Here is a 22,967-nt window from a genome sequence, read left to right as displayed (position 1 = left end):
TGCCTGCTTGACAGACAGCACAGACACCTGGAGGTCCAATGAGAGAGCGCCGTGTATGAGCCACTGTCGCTCTACAGGGCCATGCATGATGCAGGAAGCTTTTTCTCTCCTCCCTCTGTCTGTCTCCCCCTCTGCCCGCTGCTCTGCGGTAAAAATAGATCAACAGACCTTGGCGTTCAGCTCTTTTTTTTCTTGCCTCTCACTTTCACTTGGATCCCACCAGGTGCAGCGACTGCTGGCACGCGCCCCACATTTCCTCGCCTCTGTGTTTGTGCTTCCTAGGCTTAAACGCGTAGGTGTTTACACACTCTTCTCGGCGTGTGTGTGTGTATACATGTCAGCCTGGGCTGTTTCATCAGTTTGCACTGCACTCAACTTCCAATAAAAGTGGGATATTAGTCTCACCGTGGTTTTTCTGGTTATTATCGAAGGAAGGATTTTGGAGGAGGTATTCTTTGGCAGCGGCTGGTGGCGTGACATTTGCAGATATTGCATTATAGCTTGTACTTTGAGCCCAAAAGCATGTGAACTCTCCATTATCTTGGCACTGAGTGCTTGAATACAATCAGAAGGCACACCAGTGGAGCAGAAAATCTAACAAAAACAGAAAGGGCATGTAATTTCTTTTGAATTTTCTTCAAATTTAGCTGTGGTTTCCTTTATTTCTACTTCTCGCTTTCTTCTCTGTATGTATGAATGTATGTAACCTTTATTTAACCATGTATGTCTCACTGAGGTTAAAAATCTCTGTTTCAAGGGAGGCCTGGCCAAGTCAGATATATATTTGAATATTTGATTTGGAAGAAAATGGAAAGCTGAAAACTGTTGTGTTGAGCATTGTGTGATCAGGTGGCAGCCGAATCGCTACCTGCTAGCCGTATACCGGTCTCAGTCAGAGGGTGGCGCCAAAGACACAGCAGATGAAAAGGTTAAGTCAAAGAACAACGAAAACTGTGAAATACAAATTTTTCTAATGAAGAATTACTTTTGTTATTTCTTTTCAGTCCATTTCTTACATTTCTCTTAATACATTGTTAAACCAGGACATTATTGCCGCCTCACATTATCCTGACAACTACATATCTCAGCCTGGTTGTTCAGCTGAAAAACAAAATAGTTTGAGTGGGAAACATGTGCTTGTTCACAAAGACACAGAGACGTATGTCAACCCTTTAAAGGTCCTCAGACATAGGGGGGTCTCTTATAGGCCCGTTCCTGCATTACTAGCTACTGATGGAGGTTGATAGAGGTCACATTGTGGGTTTGCATGAAGGTGGACATTCATAATGAGCAACATCTGATGGTTCCTTGATGTAACAGGTAGTTCCAAAATTGTGTCATTCAGTTTATCAGGCAATCGTACAACATGGCACCTACTAACAAACATTGGTATAATCTTTAATATACACGTCAGTTGTCTTCATGTGCGCCAAACCATGTCTAATGAGTTCTTATGGAAGATAGGTTGGTTTTAACGTGAAGGAAGAGCCTCCTCCTCCTGATGTCTGCTCAGAATGACGGCTGGCATTCATTTGGAGGTTTTTCTGACTTGTGCCAGTGGAAGACCCCCCAGGGAGGAACACTTTGGAATCCCTTTAGACTGAGCTGGAACTGCAGAGTCCCATAGCTAAGAATGTTGGTACCTGTCCAAGTTGATATTAGGCTGCTGTACAAGAGGATCAGCGGAATCTATTCCATATTGTCCATCTTTAAAACAGTAATTGCCTCATCTTTCAAATGAAGCATTCAATGTCCAGTCCTTGTGTCTGGACAGGAACGTCCATCCTCTAGTCACTTTCTTGTTTAGACTGTCCATGTAATACTTCACCTCTCTCCATGAGTCCACTGTTGGTCCTAAGCACAAGTACTAACCATAATTCACCTGCCTGGAGGTTTTCAGCCTATGAAGAGATGCCACGGTGGATCTGGGACTCCATGGCGAGACTAAATGTCGTTTCTGGCTTGGGAACACCTGGGAGTCCCTCAGAATTGGTTCCTGGATCTGTTACCTCTTTAATCCAACCTCAGATGTAGAGAAGACAATAAAAAGTTGGCAGTACTTCTCCATCGACTACAAATGAGGGGTCGAATGTTTATCTCGAAAGTAAGGTCAAGGGTCATTACTTTGTAAAGTTCTAAAACTAGAATCTTGTAAATGGACAGAATTCAGAGTTTCTCCTATAAAAAGTTATAAAAATTCATGACAAGTATTAGAACCAAATGATCTGCTGCCAACTTCGCCCTTAAGACCAAACTTTAAGCAAAAAGAATATATATTTGCACATAATTGTATGCATCAGCTCATGGCATGCTTGCACGATAAGTGTAAAGGTCTTCTGTTGCCGAGTGCCAAGTCTCCCGGAGGACCATTGATCCACGTCTACGACCACAGAGGGATCTGCAGCTCCTCCCTGATTGCCATTCTGCTGCTAATTAAACAGTCCGGCTTAACGAGTCCACGCTGATAACAAGGTCAGAAGAAAAGGTCATGGCACTACGCTCGCCTCAACCAGACGGTGTCAATAAGAGCACAGGCGCTCAGAGAGAGAGGTAATCATCTGAAAGGTTCGGAACAGAGAGAAAGAGGCAGATGAAGTGGAAAGAAGAAGATGCTTGTTTGAAGGAAGCGGAGCATCAATACCATTAAATTTGAGCAAATTTTAGGTTTCGTCTACCACATCAACCCTCGAACTCGCTGCCGACTCTGAATTTAATCAGCATCTTTGAGATATTTAAGAAGCAGACATGAAAAGAAGTGCATTGATTCGAGGAAGCCATATAACAAAAGGGTATCGGTCGTCTTGCTGGATTTTTTCCAACCAGGCTGCAGAGGAGCCCTGAGCACGACACGCAAACACATGACCTATATATATATATCTCCTATCTGGGCCTCATCATTTATCTTACAGCGGCAGAATCAGGATAGATTGGTTCAATTAGACTGGCCTTTAATGTAATCTGCTTAATCCATTTCTATCATCAAAGCCAATACCTACCTCTCTCCTCGGAGAGTGGGATTAGCACCGGGAGTGCACATCCAAGCAAGAAAAAGAAGGGAAATAAATACAGCCTTCGAGTTGATCAGATCCCCTTTAATAGTCGGGATATTTGTTCTTTACAACTGGGCTGCGAGGAAAAGCAGAAAGTGTGGAGTGAAGTTTTTATGGGCGAGATTTAAGATCTTCATATCCTGCCAGAGATTGGAAACTTGGTTTGTCACGATGCCCAGCGCCACCGTAAAAATTAAAGACTTGGCTCCCTTTTTAGTGTCTTCACAAACCTCCAATAAGTTGATTCCATTAAAAGACAAGAAGACCGTATCTTCTTGGAAGAAAGTACCTTAAACATTAATTCTGTTTCTAGTGAATAAATTGGCAAAATATCGACATTACACGGTTCGTTTCTAGAGTTTACATTGCATTCTCAGGCTATTTGGCTCACGTTTGCAATGATTGGACATTTTATATTGAATGAGGAGGTGATTTAAGTACATATTTTTGCATTTTCTTGCAATATTTTTTAGTTCTGCCTGTTGTTAAGAGGTGATCTGTTGAATTGCAGATGAATCTCAATATTGATCATTGTTCTTTTCTGCTATAGAAGAAGTTCAAAATGTGATGCTCAGAGTCCAACAGAATTTGAGAAAATGAATTTTCTTGAAATATGCCGGAATTTAGACAACAGTTAGTTTCAGAAAACCACTTTTTAAAACCATTTTTAATAAGTTGGTTCCTTACTTTGGTTTCAAATCCACCTGTGGTGCCATCTTTCTGTGGGAATTTGCACCAAAATATTTCTTGGAGCAACGCCTCTTGGGGATAATCTGTTGATTTGCTTTTGAAAGTGGCAAATTTTTTAGGAAAATCAATTTCAAAGTGGAATATGTCAGTTACCCCAATGAAAAACCTGCTAACTCTTTCCTACCAATGCCAAACAGCTCGTTCTGTTATTGGATTAGATGACTGAAGATTGATCAGACAAAACAAATTGGAAGTTGAACCATTTATGCCTTTAACAAGCAGTGAGGCTTGGAGACATGGTACTCAACCATACCACCATTATGGTGGTCATTTGGTCATACACTGCTGTGGGATGCCAAAGTGGCGATCTGGCGTTGATGTGGTTCCGTGGTGGAATAGTTCATCTTGCAATCTGAGGGCTGTAGGTTTGATACCAGCTGCAAACCAAACTTCTCATTTTATTGTTTTTACAAGATAAAAAGATTAATTTTTATATTCTTCATAAGTAAGTATGATACAATCCAAAATTGCATTATGGCAACGGTATACACATCATTGGTATCATTGGTAACCTTGGGCAAGAAGCCCCACCATCCTGTAGCCTGCTGGTAAGAATCCAGACTTTTGTACACTTTTAAGTCTCGTCCAGTGTAAGGGGAAACTCCGCTTATGACTTAGTGGAATAAATCATGTGGCATGACTTCAGGCAGATTTGATCAAATCAACAAAAAAGGGGGGAGAAGGTATGGATCAATTTCCAACTTTTGCAAGTGTTGCTGTCAGAAATAACAATAAAAAGCCAAAGCTGAAGGGCCATTCCATTATTTTGTTCTATCTGGGTAACCTTGGGTCAGTAAAAATTCACCATATTGATTAATCTGGTTTCTCTTAATCATAGACCCTTTAAATCCCAGTATATAATCCTTCACAAAATCCTAAGAAAAACCTTGAAAGTAAATATTTCTGAATAACTTATACATCCAAATCTAATACCGTGAACGAGTTGGCTGAAACCTGAAGATATAAAGTCCCAAAGCAAAGATAAATGTCGTCATCCGGACATAAATCAACATAAAAAGCCCTGTAATTTTCCAAAAACAATTGTTTTTAATGTCCTTTGGACTTTATTCAGATATAAATTCTAATAACTCACCTTTTTTTCTTTCACACAATTTTACTTTTAGCAGACTTTTCAAGAACTGTATGAACATTCAGTTTATTTGTTAAGAGAATGAAATAACATCTAACTGGGATGGGTGTAAGGTGCATTGATTATTTAAGAGGGCTACAACCTTCTCTTTTGGCAAACTGGCAAGACGAGCAAATTAGGTTTCGAAGAGCGCACTTTATATCTTACCAGTTTATGTTAATATGTGCTTATTCGGATCAATAAACTGCTGCCAGGAGCGCAAAAGCTACAACATCCTTGCTTGTCATCCGTTTTCATTTCAAGGTTTTTTTTGTGTTTTTTTTTTCACAGAAAAAGATTGTGTTTGAGGACTCAGGGGTCCGCCATCCGAAAACCCGTGACATTTTTTTTCCCCCCCACCAAATTACATGGCTTTCAATGAGGCAGCAAGACTGTTTTGTAAATTCATGGATTTCATCCAACAGCTGCAATCTGCTTCTACCTGCTGAGATTTCTGCAGGGAAGTGGGGTTTTTTTTACACTGAATACCCGTCTACCCCTCCTCTCTCCTCCTCCCCCAACCCTCCAGGCCTCCATGTCTCTGTGCTGGCTCTCTCAGAGGAAGGAATGAAATCAGCGTGCAGGTAGACGCTGCACTCATGCATTTATTTGTGTTGGAGGAATTTGTTTTTCTTCTTCTTCTCATGCATAAATGCTTATGCATGCAGCAGCACGCTCGTTTATCTCTTCCTCCACGATCCGCAACTTTCAACTGTTTTCCCTTCCACCTGTCTTTATGAAGCCTGCTTTTTAAATCCAGTATTTGTAATAATTCTCTCTCTCATATAGTGTGGATTACCTGTGTGATTGCTTTCCAGGAGAATTCCCCCACGGAGCATTAGCAACACGGCTCGTCACACTCCCGACTCCCAACCCCCTCCCCGCCCCACCTTCTCGTTTTTATGTGCCTGCAGATATTAAAGCTATATATGGTGCTGCTACGCTGGAGTCCATTAACTTTTGTCTTATGGCTCCCGTGTGTTTGCAGAATTGTTTTGCAGAGGGGCTGTAATGAGACTCGGCTGGTGAGGCCTCGGTGATGCATTGGTCATGTCTGCTTAAACACGTGTTGACAGGCTTGTCCTCCACAAGCAGGATTCACCTCCACCAGCACACACACACACACACACCCAGCTGTGAACGGTGACGTGACTGCAGCTGACAGGTTTGATCAAAGCTGATTGATTAGGAGACACGAGGCATGGAGGTGGAGGGGCGGTGGGGGGGTGAAGGGTTGCGGAGAGGACGTCCTACACCTTCCCCTCGCTCCCACTTTCTCCGCTGCAAATCATATTTGACGGATAATATTGATCAAATGGATCTGAGTGATCAATGCTTCAATTTGTTCAAAGGGCAAAATTCACGTTTTTAAACAACAACGAAAAAGAAAGTCGTATTCAAAAATATGTTTTGCCAAATGGACCAAAAACATTTCATTTTTAATCTTTCTCTAAGTATATTTCATCATCAAACCTATCTTGACAAGAAGTAGACACGTCTCTGTTCATTCAGGTTTGTGGAAATATACTGAGATGTGCGTTTGCTGCCATCTGCTGAATTTTAAATGCAAGTACATGCCATTGTAACTTCCGCATTATTTCCAGTATCCGTAGAAATGAAACATTGATAAACATTCTGATGTATAATAATATCACCAGACAAATTATGTAAAGCACTTTGATTGATTGATTGATTGATTGATTGATTGATTGATTGATAAGTATAGGAATCTAATAGCACATGAAGCCTCACCAGGCTGATATGATTGATGAATTTCATAACTGAACGTAGCAGCACGAATGACGGCTGCTAAATGACTGGGAACACCGGCAGGGGGTGCTGTGAGTACAAAGGGAGGCTCTTTCACTTGTGACATGGTCACACTTCAGTGTGAGTTATGTAGCAGTGAGCACAAATCAGCTAACTTTAGTAAGTGGTGCTTCTCCTTGCATTAGATCTGCATGTGGCTCATTTGCAACGTAGAAACAGATGATGTAGAATCTCCTGCTTTGGCTGGTGTGTGGTGGTAGCTTCACCTCCCCCACTTGACCATAGCAACATAGAAGGAGTGTGTATTGTGCCCATTACATCCAAATGGTTCAAGTAGAGAAATCTTGACTATTTTTTGCTCAGTAGAAATCACTGGTTAGCTGCTCCTCCTGTTGCTGCTGGTTCCAGAATGAACTCCCTGGTTTGGGTGGAGTACTTCAGAAGGTCTGGTTGGTGAAAGCTGCTCCTTCCTCTGTACTCAACCACTTGGCTAAAGCACCATATTGATTTCCATTTCTTTTTGGATAGTGAAGCTGTTGCAGCTCAATGGAGACCCTGCTGCTCTGTTTCTCTAGCTTTGTGGGTTTCTTTCTAGTTTTGCTCGTTCTGTTTTAGTTCCTTTTCTTTTGATTATTTTCTTGGTTATTAGTCAGTCTGGCCTCCTTTTGTCTTAAATCTCTCTTAAACTAGAAATAATGTACATTTTTAAATTGTGGAGCCACGTCTTGCTCCCGTTGGTGTACAAACTTAGGCACCTTACTGGTGCATTTAGGGGCAGAGCACCAAATAAATCATGCCATTCCCTTGTGTTGTGAGTACATATATTATGTATTGATTGTCTTTTGGATGTAGAGTTTAAATAATCATGAATACAGAATAATCTAATTTCAACTTTTTTTGATTTGCAGTAACGTTTTAAGAATGCAGTTTGTGACGGACAAAATAAAAACAAAGGTAGAGAATGTATTTGAAGAGAGATTTAAAGAGACATGACCCTCTGTGATGACCAGAACTTTTCTGGTCCCTTATTGCCTCAACTGAGCTGAAGAGGTTTGCTTAGAAAAAGGGAATTGTGAGTTCCCTCATGGACTTATCCTACATCTGTGATGAGATCTGATAGGTCAAATTCATTTGATTGATTGATAGACTATAATAAAGGATGAAATAAGAAGAACTCTGGACATGGATTTAAGGAGGTAGGGCAGTAGAGAGACTGTCTTTTTGGTAGTCTGTTGATTTTTATTCATTTCTCACTCCAGAGCAGGGGTGGCGAACACGCGGCTCTCGAGCCGCATGCGGCTCTCGACCAATAAGAATGCGGCTCTTTGCCTGTTACCATATTTTCTATATACTGTGGCTCTTTCCTCGTTTCATGTTTCTTTTCTTCTTTTTTTTATATCTTAAACACACTTAAATCCATCAGGGGTTATTAAAAACAAATAATAATATTTTAAAATTAATAAATTAATTTGACAGATTGGGTGTTTTTTATGAGACGTAAGACGTAAGAGACGTAAGTGACCGCCAATCATATGCGCGGATTACGTCTCATGCCGGGAAATTAGGTAAACATTTTATATGCATGCAGACCGCAGACTTGCCTTCTTTGTAAAAATGGCAAAATGCAAAGCTAAACGAAAATATGACGATGAACACAGGACATTTCTGGAAGAATGGGAAGATGCTTACTTTTTTATTGAACGGAATGGCAAATCGCTCTGTTTATTATGCGATACCACGATATCACATTACAAGGCTTCAAACCTTCAGCGTCATTTTAGCACACTCCATGCTAATATTGACAAGGATTTCCCCAAAGGTACTGAACTACGGAAGCAAAAATTGAGCACATTGAAAAGCCAGGTAAAAAGACAGTCTCAAATGTTTCAGCAATTGACCAAGCGTGGAGAAGCTGTGACACTTGCATCCTATAAAGTGGCATGGAATATTGCCCGTGCTAAAAAACCATACAACGAAGGCGAGTTTTTAAAACAGTGTTTTGTAGATTTAATTGACATTTTGGCTCCAGATAACAAACAACTCAAAGATTCCATCACTGATCTCCAGATGTCACGACACACAGTTGAAACCAGAATATCAGACATAAATAATGCGCTTGAATCTGATCTACATGCAGACCTGAACGCATGTGCTTATTTTAGTGTAGCATTAGACGAGTCATGCGACATACAGGACAAGCCACAGTTGGCAATATTTGTACGAATGATTTCTGAGGACTGCGTGGTGAAAGAAGAGCTTCTCGATATTGTCCCATTAAAAGACAGAACTCGCGGCACTGACGTAAAAGAAGCAATGATGGAAGTATTCAAAACAGCGAATATGTCTTTAGAAAAACTCACCGCAATAGCCACGGATGGAGCGCCATCGATGATTGGTTCTGTGAACGGCCTTGTGGGCCTTTGTAAGGGTGATGACCTCTTCCCCGATTTTTGGAATTTTCACTGCATCATCCACCGGGAGCAACTCGTGTCTAAAACACTGAATTTAGACCACGTCATGAAACCTATGATGGAGATTGTGAACTACATCCGCACGCATGCCCTTACTCACCGACAGTTCAAAAATCTCATTGCTGACCTAGACGGAGACTTGCCAGGTGACTTGCCACTGCACTGCGCTGTAAGATGGCTCTCAAGAGGTAAAGTGGTTTCACGCTTTTTGGAGCTTTTGGAACCAGTAAAATTGTTTATGGCAGAAAAGAACAAAAGTTACCCTCAGCTCTCAGACCCCAAATGGCTTATGGATTTGGCTTTCTTAGTGGACATGCTTTCACACTTGGACAAACTAAACCTGGACCTGCAGGGGAAATTAAAAACTCTTCCTGATCTGACACAAAGTGTATTCTCCTTTGTTAACAAGGTGAAGCTGTTCAAAGTGCACATTCAAAATGGCAATCTGTCCCATTTTCCTTCATTGCGCAGCGCCCAGCAGAAGGCTGGCATTAGAATGAATATGGGTCAGTACGTGAAAATGCTTGCGCAACTGTACGGGAGCATTACTTCGCGTTTTGAGGACCTGCAGCAGAAAAGACCACAGATCGCTCTTCTCATCGACCCTTTTAATGCAGAGGCAGACTGCCTCAAATCCCCGCTTGTCACTGATGAGGCAGCGAGTGAACTGGAGATGATTGAGCTACGCGAGGATGACAGACTGAAATCTCTTTTGAAAGAAGGCCCTGTTGCGTTTTGGAGAGTTGTGCCAACTGAAAAATACCCGTGTGTAAAAAGAGCCGCCCTCAAACTGCTGTCGATGTTCTCCTCAACATATGTCTGCGAATCCCTGTTTTCTACCTTGAAACACGTGAAGTCCAAGCATCGGTCCGTTCTGACTGACACTCACGTAAAGGAACTGCTCCGAGTGGCTACAACTGAATACCAACCTGATTTGCAGAGGATTACTAGAAACAAGAGATGCCAGAAATCCCACTGAGATTATCACCCCATCACCTCCAGCAAGGTAAGAAACTCTGTGATGTAGTTTGAAAAAAATACCATCTGACTAAACATGCCTGTGTGAATATTTCAATATTGATCAATTTACATTATACAGGCCCTATCTATGTATCTGAAGTGTGTTCATTAGTTGCGTGTGTCAGAGCGAGGGATAGAGAGAGCAGTGCCTGTGTGTGTGTGGAGAGGGGGGTGTCTGACCTCCAGGGTAGTTGCTGTATTACCTCTGGCTAAGCTGCATTTGATGTGTGTGTTGAGGGTGGACACTTGAGGGTTATGTTGTAAGAAGAGGAGTGTGTTATTAGAAAAATATATGGTTTTAATTATGTGTGTTTGTGTGCGCATGTGTGTGTGTCTGTCTTGGCAGGTCAGCGCGTGGTGTGGCTCTTGGACTTTCACAGTTAAAGATTTCGGCTCTTTGTGTCTAACTTGTTCGCCACCCCTGCTCCAGAGGGAAACGGGCCTCTTCATTTGTTAGAAAACACTTCCACTTCAAATGCTTTGACCTTTAAATTGCTGGCGTACTGTAGTTAATCAGTCATATACAATTATGAAATCAGTCCGTTAATCTGTAACTCGCTGGTTGAATACAGGCACGCTTTTACTGCCGAGTCATAGTTTTCCGATTGACTTTGTGGAGACGTTCCAACTATCTCCTGAAGCTCTGCTTTCTTGCCGGTTTGTTTTATGATCACTCCTTTTCTCTTGAGTTCAGGAACTGGACATTCGATTTGTTCTTCAAGCTGGAGAAGCGGGTTTTCTCATGTTTCTTTTTTTTCTTCTCTCTGCTCTGGTTTTTATTGCTCCTTTAAAAGATGGCTGTGCGGCTCTTTGAGGGGAAAGACCATGCAGTCTCTTACCTGCAGTACAGAGTGACGCCCCACGAAATGATCAGCAAAATAATGAGCTACGTGGAGCAGAAGGTAGGCCTATGTTACATTTTATACCACCGCCATAGAGCGTCTAAGAATGGAACCATAAAGCAATTACATATTTTATCTGAGCTTTTGCAGTAAAACAGTGCTTAAAATGATGCCCAGTAAAAAGTTAGAGGATCTTTATCTTTATTCCGTTCAGACACCGCAGCAGTACAAACTGGCCGTGGATGTGGGCTGTGGTCCGGGGAAAGGGACAGTCCTTCTGGCTCCTTACTTCACCAGGGTGGTTGGAACGGACATCAGCCAGGCTATGGTAGAAAGAGCGCTAGCCAAAAGCAACCCACCAAACATTTCATACAGGTGAGCAAGAAAAAAAAAAACATTCTAATTTATTTAGATGAATTCAAAATGTGAAAAATTTAAGAACCAATTTAAGCACCCAGGAGGAATCATCCAATCTCTGGAGTAGAAAAATATCCCCTTTGCTTTCTCATATGTAAATAAACAAACTTAAATGTTGGAGATAACATTTAAGATAACTTGGTCATAAATAATCCTCCAAATGAATCAATGGCCACTTAAAAATAGAGCTGCGTACTGTCAAGAACTAAAACAAGCTGGTTTTCTGTAGCTGGATGTAATATTTAGCTACAGTTTAGCATTAGTATGGTCAGCACAGATCAGTATCAATTCTGTTTTGACTGATTTAGAACAGAACGCCAGCATTTAACTTCATCATGTGACAAATTGAACATTCAGCTTCCTTCTACAAAGTTAGCTCATATTTTGATTCCTCAGCTTCTGCTAAATAACTAGAACAATGCTCTTTAGCATTCTTTACAGATTTCTGGAAACTTTGTTCCTCGACTCTCGTATTATCTGACCACAGACGTTGCCCTGCAGAGGAGACACCCTTTGCGTCAGGGGAGGTGGACCTTGTGACGGCCATGACGGCGGCCCACTGGTTCGACCGGCCACGGTTCCTCCAGGAGGTTGACAGGGTGCTCAGACCTGGAGGCTGCCTTGCTCTCCTGAGCTACACCATGGACATGATCCTGGAATACGGGGAAGTCTCAAACGTCCTGAACGACATCTGCCGAGAGGTACAGTCCAGATCTTAGAAGTTCGCCATCGTTGCATTTAGGAAAGAGGACTAAAGCACCTTCTCCATTGTCAAGTCTCACTCTTGCCGGGTAACACCTGGTTTGATTCTTGCCAAGTTGAGAGGATCTCCTTTGGCATTGTGTTCCTCATTATTTTGGGAATGTTGGAACAGGCAGTAACCCCACAGCAGCTGAGGTTGACACTCAGCAATGGAGGACCTCGAGGTTGTTGTTTGGTAGACACAATTTAAACACAGTGTGAAGTAGTTAAGATTAAAGCCTACAGTGATGTTACATCTCATCCTCCATCAAGACGCCGTCGATGGCTGACTCAAGTAAATCTAGATACTCCGTTTTGTCTGACAGAAATGAATTACTGGCCCAAATGTAGGCAAAACTAGTTAAAGACATGCCGGGCTTTAGTGTTGAAACATGTATAAATGAAAACTTCCAGCTAGTCCTAAGAGATGTCTCGACCTCCGTCACCAGTTCTACGCTGCCCTGCTTCCCTACCGAAGTTCTTATTTAGGACCAAGCTCCAGGAAGATTTACTCTGACATGTTTAACTCCTGCTCTTACCCTGACAAAGAATGGTGAGTCCTTCCCGACATGCTTGTTGTCGGCCTACTGTATTTATAAACCAACACTCCTGAATGTCTCTGTAGGACTGAGTGCCATCCAGTGAGAAGGACCCTTCCAGTGAGTGGGTTCATAGGCATGGTGGAGACCTTCTCCAGCTACCAGCAGCTGAAGCAGAAGGACCCTTCTGAAGCTGATCATCTCTCCAACAGGATCCTGACCAAGTGAGATATCACCGCTAACGCCTTCCACCTCCCTTCTCATACTCTCTGCCTTGGCTTCATCCATCATTATCAAAAACTGCTGAGATGTGTCTGTGAATACTGTCGCAGTCCTGGCCTTTAATCAGAAAATCCAAGCATTGCTTGACTAAGCTCAACTGTCGAAGGTTTCCGCTGCTTCGATAACACAACCGTCATTAATTCCTCCTGCCAGTGATGGTGGTGGGGGGCGAACAGCTAAGCAAGCGCAGTGTATGTAGAAGTGCTGAGGCATGACTTTTACATGCATGGAGGGAAAGAAAAATCTTTGACATTGTGTTTAATTACTGACGCCGCATTAACACTTAAGTAAATTTCTGGTTTCTTCAAAAAAATAAAAGAGTCAACTTTATTTTTGAATTTTTTTTTAATTCGCCCATTGAATAGTCAGGTTGAAATTAAGATGTAAGCCTTTTTTCTTTTTTTTTTTTCAGGTTACTGACCGCCATGAATGCGTCCTGTCCTGACACTGAAGTGGTGGTGATCGTGAACTATTTCGGCATGCTGGCGTGCAAACCTTCATCTGAATGAAACTTTCTGCGCTTTGGAACGCCACGCGGCGCGCAAACCCAAACCTGGAAGCCCAGATGGAGGGTCTGAGGATGCCGATTCATGGCTTTTGCTCCACACTTTTAATGGGTAATAAATATTTAGCAGTACTGGTGCTCTGTGTGAACATGTCAAAAGTTTTTTTTTTAAAAAAAGAAAAAAGAAAAGAAAAATCTAACAGTTGGATCAAGTACTTTTATTTTCAGTTCATGATATCGGAAAAAAGTGTAGCAAGATATGAATTCAGGAAATAAATATAATTTTCCTAAAATTTTATAGCACTACTAACAAAAATAATACTTAAGGATAGCTGAAACAAAAAAGTTTTTAGTTACAGACATAATAACCAAACTCACATTCAGACATAAAAAAGAAAAGCAGCTAAAGACCAGCATACAGCAACTTAATCTCATATTTCACTGGTGACAGGAAGCTTATTATTATTATTATTGTGTTCCTTTTCAATTTATTTTGTTGCACATTAACAAACTGGTTTTCATATATACACATTCATATCACTTTCACTCGTGGAATTTTGAGCCTCTCTGCTTGCTGTCAGTTTTCTTGTTCTTATGATTATTAAACAGGAACAGAGAAACACTTTCCTCCTGTTAATCTTTCATTGGTGAATGCTACACACTCAGACGCTGGACAATCACAATGTATATTTTAAACACAAAATATGAAAATTAGAGTGAATACCAAGGCACATGTCTCCTTGGAACAGGTCTTAAGTTTTTCTGTATATATACACAGTTATTTCTTTATATTTTTCTGCATATTGTACTGCTTTGTTGTGGTTTTTTTTATTGATATATTGATAGATCTATGCATACACATTAACCCTGACTTTGTTTTTAGATCAGAACTGACAGCTAATATCAGTTCACCATTGTCACTTGTGAAAGAGTGATGTTGAAGTCACTCAGGCAACCAATGCCTATAACTGAGGAGCAGATGTGCCTTAAATCACCTTCTTCTTGTCTTAACACCTCTTAAACAAGCAGCAGTCATTGTCGGCTGTGAGAAGAATTATTGACCATAATAAAAAAAATTTGTGGATTTTCATGAACTTTTGGCTGCAACGAAAAGTCAAATTTACTCGCAGATCTTTGCATAAATACTTTGGACGGTTTTCCGAAATCTCCACAAGGAGAATCTTTCGTCACTTTTTTAAAAACAGCCGCAGATCAGAGGCTGATCCCAACATTTGCCTTGTAGCCTTGACCGTCAATCGCAAAATCGTACAAAAGAGCTTTCAGAATAATACAAATAAATATAGCCCAAACGTTTCCTTCAAAGCTTAATTTGTTGTGCTGTTGCATTTCTTTACATTTTCAAGAGTCCTGCACCTCATTTCCTCTCAGTTGTTGATGCAGACGTAGTTTAAACTCAACACTTGTACGCTTTTGTAGAGGCGACACTATTTTGTTTGTCTTCACTACAGTTTAGCGTCTTCTAAGGCATCTTCTAAGATATACATCAGCTTCTCAAAGTACATGAAGTTCCCTCACTGTGGCTCATGATGCTATGAGTCCATCTCCAAGTACTGAGACCAACTCAAGCTCCTTCACCACCTCTACAGCATCCCTTCTGTGCGTTTGCTCCTCCAAACCACGACTGCGGTCATGAGCAGGGCGATCAGCACTGACACGCCGATGAAGGGCGCCAGGATACCGATTGATGGCTCCTGGAGGAGCCGGCCGGTCAGGGCGCAGTGGTGGAAGTACGTATTATGAATCTTCATGAAGAAGTCGTCCACCAGCCGGTTGGGCCAGAAGCAGTCCATCCTCAAAGCCACCTGGCAGGTGCAGTTAGTCAGTCCCTCATAGATCCTGCAAAAACCATGACACACACACACACCAGTGATTATTTGCTTAAAGACTTTAGATGAAACACTTAAATTAACCCAACTTTCAAACGTCCAAGGGACGTTCAAGTCTCTCAAGTTAAAATCTAAAATGATAATGAGTCTGAATTTTACATTTGCAGTCTTTGGACTGAAATATTCTCTCCCGATGTCTTTGAACCTTCTCTCAGTGTGAAAGAGCAGCAGGGGATTCCTGATGGTAGTGGGGGGGGGGGCGAAAAAAAGAGCTGAAGAGTTTCTAGAATTACCAGTGAGCTTAACAGAGCTATATATAACTGCTTGGTTGGTGGAGGGCAAAAGAAATGGAGATGCATTCCAACTGAGGAGCGCGCTCATTGGAGCACTGCGACATTCCAGAGAGAGATTCTTCTCTGGGTGAAGTGTGACTGCATCTGAGGACGATAGAGGGGGTAGAAATGAGGAAAAGCAAACTCTCAATCTGTGGCAGAAACAGAAGCTAACATATGATTTCATTACATAATCACAATTCTGGATGAGTAAGCAGAGGACTTATCAAGAACAAGATTAAGTAGCACGCAACGATTAAAAGGATTTAATTCAATGAGAATTGACAGTATGAAAGTCCTGTTTTGAGGCAGGACATTCATAGCCCCTCTGTTCTGGAAGATGTTTTTCTAAATGTGTCTCTTTCCAGATCCTCTCTGGTGGAAGTTGTTTTAAACACTTCCATGACCTTGTTTAACATGTCAGTGGTTAAAGTTAGGTTGATACTCCGAAGCATCAAACCTGCATCGGATTGTGGTCAATGACTTCGGCCTACAGATAAGGTCAAATGTTTACCCACTGTCATCCCTTGACATTTTCTCAGAAGTGCCGGGCCCACACTGGAAATCTCCTGCAAGTTCTAGTGTCGTGTTGCAGTTTGTTGACTGCAACAGGACTTCTTTAGGTTTGTCATAACAAAACCTAAAGGTTCAACTTTGACCAGGGGGTTTTCAATCCCTCTGCCTTCCCCAGCTCCACCACTACACCATCAATATGAAAAGATGGGAGTCAGATAAGCAGAGGGTTGGGCCAAATTAGTGGCCAGAACATCATCGGTCTCACCATAATGAAGCACTCAACTCTAGGAATGTGGTCATGTTGCGTATCTATGGACTCAGCTGAACCAGTTGAGTACAAAGAACCCATGTTGGTTGGGATCCCACCTATCTATGCAGAGCCCTTTGGATTTTATTGTTTTTCCTCAATATTTCCTGTTATTTTCAAATCATAGATCTTCTAAACATAGCTACTTGAGTTTTATTCACACAGGAAAGCCCATTGGTCGGTTTGTTTGATCCAGACCAAAAGCCGACTTTATCTATTTATTTTTGTTTGGTGTGGTTTACGTTCAAATTGGGCTTTTTTTGCAAGTGGACTATAACAAACAAAGCTAGATGGGTGACAATCATTCGACAGAAATGACAGGTTTCCCAGTATCTCCACTTTGGCTCGAGAATCATCCAAATTATATTTAGTACACTGTATAATTAAGAAGTGACAAACAGTTGTTAATTTAGTCATTACAAAGAAACCCCCCACTTTTGATTCATTTAGAAAATCAACATAAAAAATATTTAATCTCTTTCTGTCGCTTTTTATAATAACATAAATGCATATTTCAAGTAGGGTAAATGTTACATTGGATCAATATTCAAAATAATAAAAAGTAGCATTTACCTATAGATGGATAGTGTGGCACTCAAGATTCAGTAGTTTATTCTTCTTATTAATCTTTCTGAGATAAATCTCAGTTGATTTATTATACATCGGATTTTTCAAGTCTCATCTAATTTAGCTAATACTTATTTCCGCCAGTAGATGGCAGTAGTGATTTAGCTGTGGGCGTGACTTACTGACGCTCCTCGGCATTTTACGGCAGCGGTAGTGAGTGAGGCCCTGTTGCACTCCCACCCTCATTCCACACTTGTGTCCTTGAAATGCGCAGAGAAATTGATATTTATTTTGAATTTCTTTTGCAGAAAGTCATTACAGGGAAAACTTCATACATCATTATGAAATTAACATCTTCATTTTCTTTTGTGGGAGTGGAATACAAACCTATTTGATTATTATTTTCTTTAGAGATATCCATCATGACTTTTAAAAAATGTTCTCCTCTCAGACTAGAGGAGAAGAAAACCGATTCATCAGAGTTCCTGATGAATTTCTTGTTGGCATTTTTGCTCTTTAAAGTCACAACATTCATAGTTTCTTTTAAAAAGAACATTTTAGTTACATTAGTCTTTTTATTTTTCAAATGTAGCATCAGGCATTTTGTTTTATATATGCCGCATGTTTGTCCTTAACTTGATCTTTGTTGGCACATTAGCTCCACTTTACACCAAACTAACTTTTAGCTGCATAAAAGAGATGGTGGGTAAAAAAATCCCGTCTCTAATTAGGATTTTTAAATGAAACATTAATACATTTTAATTTTTTTAATTTTTTTTTTGCCATCTTGGAAATATGGCAAAGTTCACAGAGCAAGCTCTGTCGCAAAAAAAGAGAGAATAAAATCAGTTTTCAAAAGTAAAGTATTGAAAAAAATTTTTGTTTCACTCTACTGAACATGTGTGATTACATAGAATTTTCTTTATTCAATAAGTCATAACAAAACACATATCTCCAGCAAATATCTCCAACAATGACTTAGAAAAGAAAAAATACCTTTACTGTACATTTAAAATAATTTGTTTTGTTCTAGTTGTACTTTTTAGCAGCACAAATGCCTAAACAGTCACCAGTCCCGCCATTTTGGATGTCGAAGTTACAACACTAGGGGGCGCACTCTCCCAATTCTCACATTTTTGCTGCTTCTAACACTCCGCACTCGGGCCTTTGTGTGCACTTCGCCTGAATCCACACTTCACAGAGGGGGCGTAGGGCGCGCACTGAGCACTGGGACCGGAACCGGGCCGGAGTTTAAAGTTTAGAAGCCCAGTCAGAAATGTGTCCGTTTCTAAAGCTCTCTTTTGTATTACAGGTGAGGTTAAACACACAGACTGTGTATGACAGGTTTAGTGACGTTTGACTGTGCCGTGTCTTATTTTGTAAAATTTTCACAAAGTGACTTTACCACTTCCGTTTGTTAGCTAAGTTTGGTTAGCCTTGGAAGCTAAGTTGCTTCTTTTCACTGAGGCCTTTGTATGACAGGGATGTCACTCTCTGTTTTTGATTGTTAAAGTACATTGCTGTCTTTTCTCTCTGAAGTTGTGCTGTAAAGCAGCATTTTTGTTTAGAAAGACAATATATTTCCTCATTTCTGCCTTTATTCCTTTTATTGTTATTCCTACTGTGGGCATTTTAAAGCTGTAGCAGGAAGTTAGCGCTTTGAAGGTCAGCCAGAAATGACTGACCTAAAGCTTTGTTTTGTGTTACAGACAAAAATAAACACTTGGGGTGCCGGAATTAAAGTTGTCCTCATTCCATGTGTAACACTAGCTTGTACAGGAAGTCTATCAAAAATAGATAATGAAAATTTACACTACAGAGTTTTCATATTTGCAAAAACATTCATATCCATTTCCATTTTCTGCATTGCTGGGTTCTAAGTACATGGTTTGTGCTCCATGGTGTTAAATCTAACATGGTGTCAGACATTGTAACTAGCACTTGCTTAACAAATTGTGTTTAGTTTAAGTCTTCAGTGAGAATTGTACCCAGTTTGAAGACTGCATACCTCAGGTGAGGCGCTACCTACTGAAAACTAATCTAGAGAACCCCACTTAAAAAAACTATTAAAACTGGGGAAACAGAAATATGTTTTTACTTATCCATTCTGTGAATATTTTATTACTACTGCATTTTTAATATATCTCTAACAAAAAAGGTTCGGCCAATCAGTTTTTCTCTTGCATACATAAGATAACACGCATCACATTTGTGTGAAATCCAAGTTTTTATTTTCAAATGGGGAAGAAAATATCAAAAAGCAGAGTACCTGATATGTCACATTAAATAAAACATGGCATGTCCAGTCTTATTAACACTGACCTGTAGCACACACAACTCTTCATTCTAACATCAGCATTTAGTTTATTTTTCTTTTCTTTCATTCAGGGACATGAAGAGAAGATATTAGCTAAACCAGATATAGCCACTGGCTAAATCCTATTTGTATTCCCTAAATCCTTTAATTTTGCTCTCTTCAGTGCTGTCGTCGCGCATTCTTTCCGGCAGTTTTATTACACCAGTGCAAACCTTGAAAATGCCTGTGTATTTATTTATTTTTTTTTTCGCAGCACAGAGCGCGCCAGCAACCAATTATTTTGTGCCGGACCAGGCGAGGACAGGGAGCCAGGAGGGAAATCACATAGTTCTGACAGGAACTTCTTCAGAGCCTTTTTTATCCTCCTGCCTGACTCATCCTCCGGCAGCCGCTGGTGCTTGGGAAGGAAAGGCCACTGTTTCACTTTCAAACACACACTCCGCCAGTGTGATGTCAGACTTGATTCGGGGGGGGGGGGATGTAACCGTGAAACTAACAGCTGGCTAGACTATCAAATATAGGAGAAAGTATTCCTGGTCCAGGTGTGTATGTCCTTCTGGGCAACTGACTGACCTATTCACTATTTAAACTCTTATTTATTCATATTTACCATAGAAACTGCTCCTTGTCCACTACTTCTTTGTCTCTTTTCTCTCTCTCTCTCGATAACAATTATTTCTCACATGTGTAACCTTTTTATGTTGATTTGCCATAGAAAGTGCCCCAAGCTCTAGGATTTGTTTTTAGCAAAGAGAGCCTTTAAATGATAGACCCGAAGCTATGAAGACTTTTTTTGTTTACTATAGAAAGTATTCCTTGTTCTGCTTGTATTTGTTTCGTTGTTCTTGAGCAGAGCTATTGATTAAGCTTTTCTGTCCCTAATTTTATACACTCTCTGTTCCCCTCATAGAAAGTACTACCAGCTGAGTTCTTCTGTATTTATCTTTGTGTGTTTCCTGGATGGAAAACAAATTCCAACATTGACCCTGTGCACTTTTTCATTTTTTATTCTTTCCGCATAGAAAGTTCTCCCGAGCCAGTGTGTGTTTGTGTTTAACTTCTTTTTTTTTCCTGGTGAAAACATTAGAGCTTTTCTTGCCATGAACTATTTCCGTAGATAGTCGTTTTGTTCTTTTGCTAAACTACGTCTCATGGTGTAGCCAACAGAATTTGACTGCATTTAACATAAGTGGATATTCATTTGACAGTTTGGGCCTTGAAATGAGTTTTTCATGAGTTGAGTTGACACATTTTCCATTTGAAGGGAGCGTTTAGGATACCTTCCAGTGTTTTCTGGTGCTTTTGATTTCACTCACTCCATTGTTTCCGGCCAGCTGCACCACCTTCCCGAGTCCAGTCTGACCATCTCCTCCTCGAAGCGGTTGAAGCAGAGGTCGTTGATCACCTTCTGGTAGAGCCGGCCGTCGCATCCACACTCGGAAGGACCGACGTGAGCTGCAGAGAGGATCCAGTCATAAAGGTGCTTTTTTTTTTTTATGTTACGGCTCCATGATTGGTAGAAAATAACCATTATTGTGAGGATGAAAGAAATATGACACAAAGCGCCGCGGTGGTTATCTGCTCCTTTTCCTTTTCCCCCTCATAATTAGGAATATGTTTGTGCAAAAAACAAGGTCACATCCTGGCTCCGCGTTTCCCTTCAGGACCGTTTCTTCCCTGTTAGTCTGCTACTTTCACGAAGAAAGGATTTCTAATTTGCAATCAGAGTCCCAATCCCATTTGTTTACCTCGGAGATGCGAGCAAACAGCTTCTTAATGCGGAGGCAGGCGGCGGCCGTCCCGTCGGACCCGAGGCTGAATGGAAAGACGGCGTGGAGGGAGGAGGGGGACGGCTTGTTGTTCTGATCTGGAAAGGCGGCGGATCTCGGGCTGCGGCGGCCCGATAAGACCCAACTGTTTTGGCCCCGGTGTTTGTGCTGACTCGGTGGGCTCTCTGAGGGAGCCGCAGCCTCACAGGGACAACCCTGTGAGTTTTGAGTTGAGTTTTCCAAAGGACAGCAGCTGAGAATCAGCAGCTACAAGTCAGTTCCTTTTTCCTCTGTAATTTTGTGGGGGGGGGGAAATTCCCTGAATCAAAACTAATAACTTCTCTCAACTAGTGTGTCGCTGTTTAATCACCAGATGGTGCTTCCTATGTACCATTAAGCATTAGCTGCAAGATATTCCAGTTATCAAAATAAGTGGCTTGCCATACATATGCAACAGAAATCAAATATTCTGGGTTTTTTTATCAATAAATGCTCATGTATTGATGTCCAATGTTGTTGAATTTCTCTGTAAAACCCCAAACAAACATCCTGTTTTTCTCATGAAACTGATATCTAGTTTACGGTGAGGTCTGCCCTGTTTGAACCTCTAAAGCTCAATTATTTGGGAAGATGTTTGGCGTTTATAACAGCTTCCAGCCTCTCACATGCTACCAGTTAAGTCACCAAATCTTGCTCAGAATGTCCTGAAAAATATGGAATATCTGATTGTTGCATTTCTACTCGTGTACAATGAAACATAGATCCATTTCCGAACTGTTGCAGCATTCCATCTTGCTTTGTTCTTCATCGTGAAGTCCAACTTGCGTTGAAAGACGTGCTTTCCGAACGTCTTCCAGTTCCACCTCTGAGGAGTTGTTTTTTCTGCATCTCCCAGTGTTCTACGTCCAGTAACTCAGCCGGCCAGAGTGATAAGAGAAGAAACTCCTTTAGAAACTCACCTGCCAGAAGCAGCAGCAGCAGCAGAAGAGCCATGCTGGAAACAAACTTCACCTCCTCACTGGCTGCAGCTCAGAAAACACGGGCCTCGTTCTGGACTCGCCTCTCCAGCCAGAGCTGTTGGTTCCGGTTCCAGTGAGACTCCTGCCCACTCCCTACCGCCCCGATCACAGCCTGTCATCTGAGCCCCGAGTCCCACACAGCGGACAGAAGAAAGTCAGGGTCCAAAATTAGAGCCGGGGGGCATTGTGAATGCTGCAGGTCGTCACGGCAGAGACCAACCAGATCGCCGCGGCGACGCGTAGCCAGAGGAAGTTATGAAAATACAGCAGAGTACAGTCAATTTAAGCAAATCAAAATAAAATACATAGCACCAAAATGAATAAAGATAACATTTTTTAATAAAATCAAATCAAAATGATTAAACTAAAAGTTCTGTGTGATCAAATACAAAAAATATAGAAATGTTGACATTGACAACATTTAAGTTAAGCAAACAATAGATAATAGAGTATGCAAAACTAAAATATATGCACTACATGTATACCCCCAAATTGATTTGCATATCTGCAAAAAAAAAAAAAAAATCAAACAAAATGTTAAATTAAATTGAATATTGTTAGTGAAATTACAGATATTACTTTATGTGGCAGCTAAAAATGTAATTAAGTTCAGCAAAGGCGAAATAGAAATACCTTTAAAAAGATTTATATGTAAATTAGATGCTTATGCTGAACTTGTACATAGATTCTTTAAATAATCATTTCAATTAAAATCAAATTAGAGACATATACAAACAGATGCAGATCAGATTAAAATGTGAGTTTTTGTGCCCAATG

General features: G+C 40.9%; 3 protein-coding genes across 4 annotated transcripts; 2 read left to right on the top strand and 1 right to left on the bottom strand.

Annotated features, from left to right (window-relative positions):
* Positions 1-7,951: 7,951 nt before the first annotated feature.
* LOC116716256 (general transcription factor II-I repeat domain-containing protein 2-like) lies at positions 7,952-10,610 on the top strand. Its single transcript, XM_032557180.1, has 2 exons — positions 7,952-10,176; positions 10,537-10,610. The coding sequence occupies exon 1, from the start codon at positions 8,278-8,280 to the stop codon at positions 10,147-10,149; it is 1,872 nt and encodes a 623-aa protein (XP_032413071.1). The 5' UTR covers positions 7,952-8,277; the 3' UTR covers positions 10,150-10,176; positions 10,537-10,610.
* A 50-nt stretch (positions 10,611-10,660) lies between these two features.
* On the top strand, positions 10,661-13,677 carry LOC116716257 (putative methyltransferase DDB_G0268948). The gene is made up of 7 exons (XM_032557181.1): positions 10,661-10,847; positions 10,985-11,092; positions 11,247-11,407; positions 11,937-12,150; positions 12,640-12,743; positions 12,816-12,953; positions 13,424-13,677. Exons 2-7 carry the CDS (start codon positions 10,985-10,987, stop codon positions 13,518-13,520), a joined length of 822 nt encoding a protein of 273 aa, XP_032413072.1. The 5' UTR covers positions 10,661-10,847; the 3' UTR covers positions 13,521-13,677.
* Positions 13,678-13,719: 42 nt separating this feature from the next.
* On the bottom strand, positions 13,720-22,322 carry LOC116716258 (receptor activity-modifying protein 1-like). 2 transcript variants are annotated; one of them, XM_032557182.1, is made up of 4 exons: positions 22,135-22,322; positions 21,428-21,438; positions 20,719-20,862; positions 13,720-15,373 (listed from the first exon to the last, which is right to left on the bottom strand). In XM_032557182.1, exons 1-4 carry the CDS (start codon positions 22,162-22,164, stop codon positions 15,118-15,120), a joined length of 441 nt encoding a protein of 146 aa, XP_032413073.1. In that variant the 5' UTR covers positions 22,165-22,322; the 3' UTR covers positions 13,720-15,117. The 2 variants fall into 2 exon arrangements, with proteins under 2 accessions (XP_032413073.1, XP_032413074.1); XM_032557183.1 differs by lacking the exon at positions 21,428-21,438 and having other exon boundaries at positions 20,719-20,857; positions 22,131-22,319.
* Between the last annotated feature and the right edge of the window lie 645 nt (positions 22,323-22,967).

The sequence above is a fragment of the Xiphophorus hellerii genome, chromosome 24 (assembly GCF_003331165.1).
Source record: "Xiphophorus hellerii strain 12219 chromosome 24, Xiphophorus_hellerii-4.1, whole genome shotgun sequence".
In the NCBI taxonomy this organism is placed as follows: domain Eukaryota; kingdom Metazoa; phylum Chordata; class Actinopteri; order Cyprinodontiformes; family Poeciliidae; genus Xiphophorus; species Xiphophorus hellerii.
The sequence above is the reverse complement of the archived record's forward strand: the minus strand, read 5'-3'. Positions and strand labels throughout refer to the sequence as shown.

Excerpts from the sequence above, each read along its gene's own strand:
- LOC116716256 (XM_032557180.1), top strand. The coding sequence starts at position 8,278 with ATGCATGCAGACCGCAGACTTGCCTTCTTTGTAAAAATGGCAAAATGC.
- LOC116716257 (XM_032557181.1), top strand. The coding sequence starts at position 10,985 with ATGGCTGTGCGGCTCTTTGAGGGGAAAGACCATGCAGTCTCTTACCTG. Across the intron at positions 11,408-11,936 it reads CCACCAAACATTTCATACAG|ACGTTGCCCTGCAGAGGAGA; the intron begins GTGAGCAAGAAA and ends ATCTGACCACAG. Across the intron at positions 12,151-12,639 it reads TGAACGACATCTGCCGAGAG|TTCTACGCTGCCCTGCTTCC; the intron begins GTACAGTCCAGA and ends CTCCGTCACCAG.
- LOC116716258 (XM_032557182.1), bottom strand. The coding sequence starts at position 22,164 with ATGGCTCTTCTGCTGCTGCTGCTGCTTCTG. Across the intron at positions 15,374-20,718 it reads AGCTGGCCGGAAACAATGGA|GATCTATGAGGGACTGACTA; the intron begins GTGAGTGAAATC and ends TGGTTTTTGCAG.